Here is a 12,692-nt window from a genome sequence, read left to right as displayed (position 1 = left end):
TGGTGTGGAGAGCGCCCCGACGATGAACGAGCAAAAACTTGTACGGCTGTAGGTCAAGAAACCACTGGGTGACCCTCGGATTCGACTTCTTGTGCAGAGCCATCCACTGTAAAGGCGCATGGTCCGTGACAAGGTTGAATTCCCGGCCCAGCAGGTAGTACCTCAGCTAAGTTATTGCCCATTTAATCGCCAAAGCCTCCCTTTCCACCACTGCATACATAGTCTCCCGGTCCAATAGTTTCCGGCTCAGGAACATGATGGGGTGTTCCACACCATCGACACTTTGGCTCAGCATGGCCCCCAGGCCTGTGTCCGAAACGTCCATCTGGAGGATGAAAGGCAAAGAAAAGTTAGGTGCCATCAAAACAGGTGCGGACGTAAGGGCCTGCTTCAAGTCACTAAATGCAGCGCCTGTCTTCTCAGTCCATACCACAATGTTCGGGTCCTCTTCTTTGTCAAATCAGTCAAGGGCGCCGCTCTCTCCGAGAACTGGGTCACAAACCGGCGGTAGTACCCCGCTAACCTGAGAAAGACTTGGACCTGCCGCTTGGTTTGTGGACGGGGCCATTTCAAAATGGCATTTACTTTGGAGCACTGTGGCCTTACGGTACCCCAGCCCACCAGGTAGCCTAAATATTTATTTGGATTCACTCAATCCAAAGAAGCATTTCTTGGGATTAATCTGGAGCCCGGCCTCCCCCAGTGTCCACAGTACCGCTTGGACATGCTGTAGGTGTTCCCTCCACGTGCTGGAATAGATGACCACGTCATCCAGGTAGGCAGCACTATATGAGTGATGAGGCCAAAACACTTTGTCCACCAGACGCTGGAAGGTTGCCGGAGCCCCGTGTAACCCAAATGGAAGGACATGATACTGCCAGTGTCCGTTAGGGGTGCTAAACGCGGTTTTAACCTTCGCGGAGTCCATTAAAGGAACCTGCAAGTACCCCTTTGTCATGTCCAGTCTGGTCAAATATTGAGCCTGCCCAAGCCTCTCGAGGAGGTCGTCCACTCATGGAATTGGGTAGGCATTGAATTGGGAGACTTGATTAAGCCTACAGAAGTCATTGCAAAACCTCCCTCCCGTCAGGCTTACCGACCAACACAATGGGACTGGACCAGGGACTATGACTTTCCTCGATCACACCTAGTTCCAGCATGTGCTTGATCTCAAGCTCCACTTCAGCCCTTTTTGCCTCGGGAAGACGATACGGGCATTCTCAGATAATAACCCCGGGCTCTGTCACAATGTTGTGCTCAACCAGACGGGTTCTTCTGGGGTTTTCATTCACTACCTCCCGGACAGACCGGATAACTGTTTCCAGCTCCCGCCGTTGTCTGGGACTTAAATCCGCACCGAAGTTAAGGCTAGCCGTGTGAGTAAAGAGTGAGCGGGGCTGGCTGGAGGAGGGATCGGGATCCCTGTCCTTCCACGGTTTCAGCAAGTTCACATGATAAACCCGCTCCCTCGGCCGACGATAGGGTTGACTCACCAAATAGTCGACGAGTCGTTTCCTCTCCTTAACTTTGTAGGGGCCTTGCCAATGGGCAAGCAATTTAGAGTGGGAGGTAGGTACTAGGACCATGACACGATCTCCCGGGCGGAACTCCCGGAGAGACGTGCCGCGATCGTAATATCGGACCTGTGCTGCTTGGGCCTCTTCCATGCGACTTTTAAGGAGGGGCCGAATTTTTCCAAATCTATCACGTAATTGAGCGATATACTCCAGTATGTTTGTAGAGGTAAGAGCCTCTTCTTCCCATCCTTCTTTTAGCATATCTAATATGCCCTGGGGCTGTCACCCATACAATAATTCAAAAGGGGAGAACCCCGTGGAGGCTTGTGGGACTTCCCGATAGGAAAAAATGACGAGGGGGAGGAGCTGATCCCAGTTCCTTCCATCCTCGCTGACCACCTTACACAGCATTTTTTTGAGAGTTTGGTTGAACCTCTCTACCAAACCGTCGGTTTGAGGATGATACACTGTGGTCTTTAAATGTTTTATTTTCAGTAACTTGGCAGTCTCCTTGAACGTCTCTGAGGTGAAAGGTGTCCCCTGGTCCGTCAAGACTTCCTTGGGGGATACCTACGCGTGCAAAGACCCCTAGTAATTCCTGTGCGATGGCTTTAGAGGTGGCTGAGCGCAACGGAACAGCTTCGGGGTATTTGGTAGCATAATCCACGAGGACAAGGATGTACTTGTGTCCTCGGGCTGAGGGCTCTAGGGGTCCGACTGAATCAACCCCAATTCTATGGAAGGGAATATCAATCAGGGGAATAGGAACGAGAGGAGCACGGTCCTTTCTAGGAATTTGTTGCAATTGACACTCTGGGCAAGAAGTGCAAAAGCGATGAACCTCCTCATTGATTCCCGGCCAGTAGAAACGGAGCTTGATCCGCTCCAGGGTTTTCTCGGTGCCCAAATGGCCACCTAGGAGGTGGGCGTGTGTTAACTCACAGACCTGCTGCCGGAAGGTCCACGGGATTAGCAGTAGCCTTCTCTCCTGCCCTTCATGCTCAGCCACGCGATACAGAAGGTCATTTTCTAACACAGTGAGGACCCTGTGGCATCGACTGGTTAGTGCGCTGGCCGTTGACTAGGACCACTGCATTTTTTGCAAACTTCAGGGAATCGTCACTCCACTGCTCCCTTTTAAAAGAAGCCGGCGTTTCTCTAAATTGAAATCGCAAAAGGGAGAGAGGGCCTGGGCCGACCTCAAGGGGCATGGTTTATATTATATATATATTATTATATCCATCCATCCATTTTCCAACCCGCTGAATCCGAACACAGGGTCATGGGGGTCTGCTGGAGCCAATCCTATATAATATATATATATATATAAACTGATACACATGGGTGACATGCCTCCTTGCAACTCCTGTGCTTTATTTGTGGGAATTGGATTACTTCATTCTACCATTTGTGTGTTCAATCATATATAAATATATTTACTATGTTAAAGATGTCCTCTTAGTCCAAGTCCTCTCTCATGACAACGATTGCATTTCATTACATACTGTGATTACTTGTTAAATCACAATGTGCAACATTTGATAATGTATCTCATTTTAAAGAATGCTGAAATATGATTTGTCCTTTTCATCTTAATTTACAATTAAAATAAATATTAAACAAACACCTTTCTTCCCTCATTCTAGGTCTGGGTCATATGAAAATATTGGGTCAAATCCATCAAAATCATCTCCATGTTCATCTAATCTTCAAAATCAGTCTCCCAACAGGTACAGAAGTCTATGCAGTGGTTCACTTAACTTACTACTGCAAAGCTACTCTTCAATTTTTATTTGGCTAAAATCTCATATACTGTATCTGATAAGTTGGTAGTAAGTAAAGAATGGGGGGCATACAAGAATGGTGGGCATGAGAGAAGAGCAATTCAGTTCATCAAAGTGTGTAGTTAGCTAGTAGCTTCGTGGTGCCATTACCTCATCCAGGTACATTTAAAAAACGTTTTCAAGGTTTTAATTTCAACTACATGATTTGGTCACTTCTTTCAAATTCTCAGGACCCTACAAAGTGATAAATGTTGACATAATGAAGTGCTTCTTGAATGTACTTCCCCTCAATTTCCCTTTAATTTACTATTTAACTGAAAGAATTCTGACAACTCAATTTTATCAATACCTTAGAGAATGTAATGTGAAAATTATTAATTCGCTGTGTTCCAAAGTAAGACGTATATTTTATTTGGGGCAAGCACTTAGTTGTGCTTCTGTTTCCAGTTTCTGGAGCTGCTGCATGTTTTTGTAGTGTGGTGAAGTGGAATGCACAGTACATCTGATGTAGTCTCATCATTACATTGTAGAGTTTAATGAACATGGCCCCTTGAATTACTCTCAATGGTTTTTACACTGCCTGGATGTTGAGAATGTTGCATCAGACTAAACCCATAAATCCTTTTAGGTGTGTCTCATCCATCTTATACTGTATTTGCAATTAATGAAGTTTTTTCTTCAAAATGTAGCCATTGCTTATCATCCATAACCTTATTAAGAATCCAAGTATGATGTATTGGTCTGTAATTACTGCAATCCATTTTGTAACACTTTTTGTGAATGGACATAGGCAACTTTCCAGTCATAAATTTTTGTTGGAATATGATATGGGTTTACAAATATTGCCTCATTTTTTTTCGCACTGCTTGAATAAAATTCCATCAGGTCAGGGGTTAATTAATCTTTACTTCACAGAGTGCCTGTAGCAGGAATGCTCACCTTTAAACAGTGAACTTGTTTTTCCTTTTCCTGAACCATTCGATTTTTTTTTTAACACTTGGATGAGATATTTATATTGTTTAATGTCTTTTTGCTTCTCAAGTTATTTTTAGGCTTGTGTTGTCAGACCTAAATAGAGATTGTGAGGATAGTTTTGAGGAGGAAGGCTAATCTAAAAGAAATGATGCAACAATCATAACGTGAAATTATGCATTACAGTTAGGCAAGAATGGGGAGCTTTGTTTACTCCTATGTTGTTAGACTGTATCTAGTCACTTGACATGAACAAGACAACAGGTTTACCTTTCTTTGAATAATTACTCTAGAAATATTATAATTGTGGTACAGTCGGACCTTGCCTTTACTTTGGGAAATGGGTAGTCCATATCAAGTAGCAGATGGTTCCTTACGTATCTTAGACATTTACAGGTTGCCATATTACCAGATACTGGTGTGATTCTGTAAAAAATGATCTATTATTCTCTTGCACATCCACATCAATGATGTTGGTAATTATGAAGTTCCTGAACAGCTAATGCTTGTGTAGTAGAGAATTAGGTATAAGAGCAGGAAAGAGTTAAGTTGGTTGGAATCTGGTGACATTGTGTCATATAGCAGAGAAAAGACTGCTTGATCACATAAGTGTTAAGCAAGTAAGAGCTGTCCGCCCATGTCACGGGTGTCGAACTCTGGTCCTGGGGGGCCACAGTGGCTACAGTTTTTCATTCCACCATCTTCTTCATTAGTGACCAGTTTTGGCTGCTAATTAACTTCTTTTGCCTTAATTTTAATTAACTTGACTCTGGCCCCTTAGTTCTCTTTTTCCTTTATTAGCAGCAAACAATAATGAGACACAAAACAAGATGCCACACGACCAGCTAACCTGTGCCCATATCACAATATCTCGAAACAAAGAATGGTGATGGATGGAGTTTGAAATCCCAGTTTAGCTGGTCATCTGGTGGCTTGCTTCACATCTCATTTCTGTTTGACTGTCATTTAATGAAGAAAGGAATAAATTCAGAGGACTGAATCCTTAAAAACAGGGCTAATAAAATGAAGGGAAAAGGAGTTAATTAGCAGTGAAAACTGTTCACCAATTACGAAAAGGGTGAGAATAAAAACCTGCAGCCACTGCGGCCCTCCAGGCCCTGAGTTCGACACCCCTGACCCATGGTGAGACCCTTTGCAGGTAGCCTCTGAGGAAGGATTAACTTACTTTTCTTGTGACCTAGTTTTTACTTGGCTTTCTTTTTGTTAATCATGTGGAAGAGATGCTGCTGTCTAACCAATATGTGTGTCTGCAGCAGCGAAACTGATAATACTGCACTGGGCCCGAGGACATTTCATTGTATTCGTTTGCTGTAGTTCTTTCTTGTATTGATGATAAAACATGGAATGCAATTGTTTATGCCTTTCAGATTTAAGTAAAAAAGAAATTACCATGTCTCAAAAGGAAAGGCTTCAGTTCAATTTTGTTATCCTTGTTTTTACTTTTGAGAATGTGGCAACTCAACTCAGTATCATATGAAATATTTGGGAATTAACAAATAGAATGCACGTCACCTATATTTCTTGTGTACTGAATATTACTTCATGTGCTATGCCGATTTTGCAAGTTAATTTTTTTTTGTGTGTGTGCAACCAAGCAGCATTCATTTTCATTTAGGTTGGAACATTCTGTTTCAGCAAAAACCTTTCCAAATATGAATAAAGAAGTTCTACTGGGTACTTTACATTTCTAATACTTTATGTATTATTATTTTATTCATTATGTATATTATTTTAATTTATTCAATGCTCCAAACCTGTGCTCTGTAACAGTAACGTAAGTCAAATAAGTTAAATCAACAGTTGCTGACCTGGCACTATTTTTCCCTAGTAGGTCTGTCAGTGGAAAAAAGTTGTGTTCAAGTTGTGGGCATCCACTTGGTAAAGGAGCTGCAATGATAATTGAAACATTGAGCCTGTACTTTCACATTCATTGCTTCAAGGTTAGTGTGCTTAAGTTGAGAAGCTCAAATTATACAGATATTTAAAAAAATGTAATGATGTTTCCAATTCTTCAGTAGGGTGTCTTGATTCAATATGCCTGAATAATTGGAAATGCAATATGTAAATGTTATTATTTTACATGGGGAAATTTTAAAAATTTCATTTTATTTAGAATTGTAAGTATCATTAATTTTTGGGAACCATGTTGGCACAATTCTTAGGCCTGCTGCTTCGTAACGTATAGAGTCTTGGTGGCTTAGTTTCCAACCTTGTCACTTGCTATTTACAGCTGGCACTTTCACATTGTGTCCTTCTGGATTTCTATCAACATCACAAGGTTATGCAAGTTAGTTTGACTGGCAACTGTTAACTGACCTAGTGTCAAAAATGTGAGCAGACTGTGTTTCAGTAATGATATGGTCCCTACCTTTTCCCTGATGCTGCTAGGATGGGCTTTGACTTCTTGTGAGCCTGTTGTGGACTAAGTGAGTTCAGAAATTGAATGGGCACTAGGATGGGACTATAGGTCACAAACATTTTAAATGCCATTGTGTGCACAGTCAAAAAGTTAAAATATCTCATAATAAAATTGTGAATTCCTATGTTTAGTGTTGTTCTACCTCAGCTTCTTATATTTTTGTATAAAATGGATGTGCCTTGTTTGTTGGCACTACTATTGTTTTACTTAATATTCCTGTGTATTTCTTTTCTTCAGTTCATTTCAAATGTCAGTCAGTCAGTCATTATCCAACCCGCTATATCCTAACACAGGGTCGCGGAGGTCTGCTGGAGCCAATCCCAGCCAACACAGTGGGCAAGGCAGGAACAAATCCCGGACAGGGTGCCAGCCCACCACAGGGCACACACACACACACACACCAAGCTGGTTTAACACTCAGACACAGAGAGAACATGCAAACTCCAGGTCTCCTTACTGCAAGGCAGCAGTGCTACCACTGTGCCACCGTGCCACCCCATTTCAAATGTAATTTTTATTTTTCTAATTCTGTGTTCTGTGTAGTGTGGAATCTGTAAAGGTCAGTTGGGCGACACCACCACCGGAACAGACGTGCGAATCCGCAATGGACTTCTCAACTGTCAAGACTGCTACATTCGATCCCGAAGTGAGTACCCCCAGTACATGATAATGCCAGACTGTTGTTTTTAATGTGCCACTACTGTTTTTATTTTTACTTTGATGCATTTATATTTATTATATTATTATATATTGAAGCCTTCTTTCAAAGCTTCTTCAATTACATGAAAATGATTAAAAGGGAAACAATACAAGGACTTTCTTTTCCTTTTTAATGGGGTGTCCTGGCAAAATTTTATGCAGTGAATGTAAGTGAAATCAGTTCTGCTCTCTGAACCTACAATTTGTGAACAGAACGTGAATAGAAACCCACATTTGACAAAGTACAATTGGCATTTTCAGTTACTAACACAGGATTTAGTGAGGAATATTGTCCTGAAAACTGTTTAATTAAGATTGTGATATTTGGACAGCAGTAATATTTTAAAACAGCAAAGTGATTAAGGTGTTGCAGTCAGTTTTGTTGCTAAATATCTAGATCAGTATTGATCCTTGAGTTCACCAGGTTACAAAATTTGGCAACTGGCTTTTTAAAGATTCCAACTTGTAAACTTACAGTATTGCCAGATTTATTGCCTGTGGTTTGCACTGTTGTTAAACCAGCACTGCTATGACTTGTTTCACCAGCCCCTTTGTTATTGTTGATTAATTCAATGTTTGTGGGAAGTGACTCGCCCAAGCAGTTTTTGAAGTAGGAGAGTGTGGTGTCCATGAGCCATGAGCCTTTGGCTGTCTCTTTTTATGTGTTTTAGTTTTCTTCACATCACTCTTGTTATGATATATTATGTAATTAATGCTCATGTATTTTATTGTAGTTTGTTTGTTGCCAGGTATTCGTTTTTTTCCAAGAATTTTTTTTGTATTACATTAATACATTCTTGATATAAATGTATAGAACTGAAACAGTTCACTTTACTATAATCAGTTTAATATCCAAGCAGCAAAATTTAAAAACAAAATTTAATACTTTTACACATGTATATTAAAACAATAAAAAAAAAAACAGATTTTATATTAGACCAATAGATAATATAGTACTAGGGTGTTGTACCGTGTTAGCCATTATGGATGTAATGAAAAGTCAAGCAAAATGACGCCTTTTATGCGCTAACTAAAAAGATTACAATATGCAAGCTTTCGAGGCAACTCAGGCCCCTTCTTCAGGCAAGATGTTTTGTCATTTTGCTTGACTTTTCACCAGTAGATATATAAAAAATGACAGTCAGTCATTTTCCAACCCGCTATATCCTAACACAGGGTCACGGGGGTCTGCTGGAGCCAATCCCAGCACAGGGCGCAAGGCAAACATGGTGTGTTACCAATTATTTTTTAATATGTTTTGCTTATCAGTAATCTGGAGGGAAAAACGAAGTTTTGTTCTACCAAGAAGCTTTATTTTACCTTAAATCATCTGCAGAATATTTACATACAGTACATCCATTCAGATCCCCAAAACATGGTACGCAGCAGTACAATTTTCCTTATAAAACAAATTTAGTGCTGGGAGTTGGTTCTAATTACCTTATTTTTATATTAAGCAAAATAAGACATATTTATTCAATTTGTATCAAAACTATCTCTTTATAATCTCCTTTATTTTAATAAATAATGTTGTGAGTTCTTTATTCTTTATCTTGCCTGTTTTAATGAAATATTGCCAATATAATCATAAAATATAGATCCGTGTGTTATCAGGATAGCCTGTGGCACTCCGTTAACCTTAAACAAGATTAAGAAGATATAGAAATATTTGGAAGTTAAGGTTATAATCATCGCTCATTATTCAGTTGAAAAATGTATTGTTTATTTTCAAACTTCTTCCGTTTACTTTGGTTGTTCATTATTAATTATTTTCATAATAAACAGGAAATTGAACTCCCATTAAATATCAAGGTACATTTTGGCTAAACTGTAATGACAGGACCAATGGGGGAAAAAAAGGAATAAGATTGGTTTTAGTCTATTCAAATACATTTTTAGCCTTTATGGCATATTTAGATCTCTGAGGTATGTATAGTACATACAATATAAGTTGCAAAACCCAGCTGTCATTATGGGGGAAAAATAAGTTCTCCTTGTTTATTCAGTCTTTGCTATCATCACCATTTTATAATAATATCCTTAATATGCTTTTAACTGTATATGTTGTGTTCATATGCTTACAGTATAGGGAGATAAATCAAATGGTTACCTGGTGGAAAAATCCATGATTATTGAAATTCCCTAAATATAACTTTGTGATCATCTCTAATATATTTGCCTTTTGTCTTCCCTCATTAGCTACTGGCCAACCCACAACTTTGTGACACAAACCTTCATTGATATACTGAGAGTCACCAAGATGACAAAGTGCTTCCCAGACAATCATCTGAAACAACATCCATCCATGAACTTGTATTTCCAAAAGTACAGTGTTCAAGTGTCTGTATGTTTATAATTACTGACCACTCATACAGAGGCCAGGGGCTATATGTAATGTATGGATGTATTTTTCCTCATAATACATTTGAGTGGAAAAAAATACAGTTTTCAAGGTAATGCTGAACATTGTCTTTTTCACAAATTCAGCTTATGTAATAGGTATACTTTATAACAAGTAAGCAGTGTTTGTTTTTCCATGTAATTAACAATTCTTATAATATTGGGACTAAAATTTGTAACAACACTAATGGGCAAAATGTTAATTTAAACAAAAGCATAGTCTTAAAGTTGTGAGCATTGCTAAATATTTTTTAAAAGTGATACATATTGAATGTAATGTCAATCTGAGCATCTTGTCACAATTTTCTTCTGGTTCACCATTTTGTACAAAATAAGACTTTATAAATGTAATAATGGATAGCTATTTTTTCACGTTGAGTGTGGGTGTTGGCGTGTGCCGTTCAGCAGGGCTAAAGAAAAAAGTGAGGAAGTATCCGACGTATGATGTTGAAGCTGATGCTGGAAATTCAACTCGCTGTTGTTGTTTTTTTTTTTGTTTTGTTTTTTTTGGTACTCTAACCCAGATGCCCCATTTGAAGCTACAGATCGGTTTTGGACTAAATTAGTCTTGATTTAAAGCAGAATGAAAACCTGGCTAAATCAAGTGTGACAAGAAGTGAAGTTAAAATCACAGTTTGCTGCTGTGTTGATTTCGATAGTTTGTTGCTCATGTGTAAAAGAGACTAACAAGAAAACTTTACCTGTTCAAGTATTTGGCTACACCTGCAGCCTTCATGTCCCTCATTCATTCAGGGCTTTATAGTTCTGTTGACTGATCACTTATATTTTGTCTTTATTTTCTCTCACAAGTATTTACTGTTTCAAATATTTCAGCACTTAACAGCTGGAGTGTTTAGTTTAACTGCTCAACGTTTTTTTTCCCTGTACAATGGAATCCATTTCTGGCTCTCTTCTCTATGGAGACTTCGTTGGAAATGAATAGAGAAGGGACGCTCAGTCATGATGCAGTACTCCTGCTTTACTGTTACCCATGACAGACCTGTTTTGATTTAAGCAATAGTTTTCTAAATATTGATAAGTTAGCAATAATTTATTTGAACAGTTATAATATAATGCATGCTAGCAACATGCTCATGCAGAGTTTTTCCTCATGTTCTTTTGTGTGTCTAAGTATGGGTGCATGCATGAGTGAATATTGTATAAACTTTATTTCAATTTTTTTTTTTTATTTCAATTTTTTTTTTCCTTTTACATAATAATAAAACTTGATTGCATTTAACTTGTGCCTTAGAGAAATGCAGGATATTGCACACTTTGTGGAATGTTGGATGGATGGTGAAAATCCAAAGATGAGAGCTCTGATCCATCATTCAATTGCAAATACTCCAGAGCTGAAGGAATTCAGAAAAAAAAGCGTGGGGTAGATGAATGAGGGCAATAGAGTAATAAATTAGGCTACCCTGACTTTTTTCTTCTTCTCGACTGTCTAACTTAAGGACAGTTTCGTAAATTGCATGTTTTTTTTTCTTTTCTTGCATATTGTTTGTAACTATCATACATCTACATACACATATGTGAACAATTCTTTTACTATGTGCTGCTTGCTGTTGTATGGGAATAGCATACTTTTTTGGTTATAGCATTTTTTTTCTTTTCAATTTTTGGTTGTGTTTAATAATTGATATACATTATATATATATATATATATATTTTTTTTTTTTTTTCATTCCTGCATGTATAAACTTATTTTTTAACAAGCATTCTATAATCAAATTTAATTCATAAGGTAAAAACATGCAGAAGTTCCAGCTGCCAAGATAGCACTCCTCTTACTGAGGTGATACTTCTCAGATTCCAGTTAAAATAATTTGTCTGGATCATGCCAAGTCTAAAATATCTGATATGATATATACTTTAAAGATTTTTTGTGCTAAGGTTGCATCACTTTATTATGGCATCCTAGCAATGCTCTCTTGTGTTCATCTTATCTTCGGAAACATGCAGTATTCTTAAAGTATAGTATGTTTATTATTATAAACTTTGAGGTAGAATAATGCCATGTGGTCTATTGAGGGAGCCTTGAATAGCAGAACAGATAAGGGAACGTTTGTATTGTGGTGTAGTATTGTATGGGGCAAACAATCATGGCAGGGATACTTGTGTTCAGGCTATATTTATTGTAACATTTCTCAAAAAAAAGAATTAAACAAATGTTGAAATGCAATGGCTTTTATAGCAAATGTATTGTTTATAAATAAAATGTGTAAAACCTGCTGTTTCAGTGTTTTTCTAGATAATGGTTATGTCCTTACAGTGATATATTATATTTTCTTATTTTTTTGCAATAATATATTCTTTATTTTAGAACATTAGAACTCTGGACAAGAAAAGGACATTCAGCCAAACAAAGCATACCAGCCCTGTTTTTTAATTATTCCAAAATAACATGAGTTTTGACAGTCCCTTAAGTAATTGCTGTCTATCACACTTAGTAACTTATTCCATGTGTCCCTGGTTCTGTGTGAGAAGAAAAACTTTCTGATGGTGGAATGAAATGTGCCTTTAACAAGTTCTCATCTGTGTTCCCCAGTCGTTGTTAAAAAACTTAACTTTAAGGTAATAGCTAGGATCCACCATACTAAATCCTTTCAAAATTTTAAAAACTTCAGTCATTTCTCCTCTCTTAATCTTTATTTGTTCAACGTGAAAAGGTGTCACCTCCTTCAGTTTCTATAGTTTAAACCTGAAATTAACCTGGCTGCTCTTCTCTGGTCCTCCTAAAGTGCTGCTATGTTTTTTTGTAATATGGAGAACACAGTACTCTGGGTGACGCCTCACTTGTGTGTTATATAATTTAAGCATACCATACCATGACTTGTATTCAGAACATCATGCTGTATAACCTGACATCGTATTAGC

General features: G+C 38.4%; 1 protein-coding gene across 3 annotated transcripts in view; it reads left to right on the top strand.

The window, feature by feature from the left end:
- Positions 1–12,047, top strand: part of LOC114651884 (LIM and calponin homology domains-containing protein 1-like) — a 338,328-nt gene extending 326,281 nt beyond the window's left edge. For all 3 annotated transcript variants that reach the window (XM_051928055.1, XM_028801930.2, XM_028801931.2), the window contains 4 exons: positions 3,164–3,247; positions 6,123–6,234; positions 7,257–7,359; positions 9,612–12,047. In XM_051928055.1, the coding sequence (XP_051784015.1) occupies positions 3,164–3,247; positions 6,123–6,234; positions 7,257–7,359; positions 9,612–9,637 (325 nt within the window). In that variant the 3' untranslated portion in view covers positions 9,638–12,047. The remainder of the gene's footprint in view (positions 1–3,163; positions 3,248–6,122; positions 6,235–7,256; positions 7,360–9,611) is intronic.
- Positions 12,048–12,692: the final 645 nt, after the last annotated feature.

This window comes from Erpetoichthys calabaricus, chromosome 5 (assembly GCF_900747795.2).
Source record: "Erpetoichthys calabaricus chromosome 5, fErpCal1.3, whole genome shotgun sequence".
Classification (NCBI taxonomy): domain Eukaryota; kingdom Metazoa; phylum Chordata; class Cladistia; order Polypteriformes; family Polypteridae; genus Erpetoichthys; species Erpetoichthys calabaricus.
This window is presented reverse-complemented; position numbering and strand designations above follow the sequence as displayed.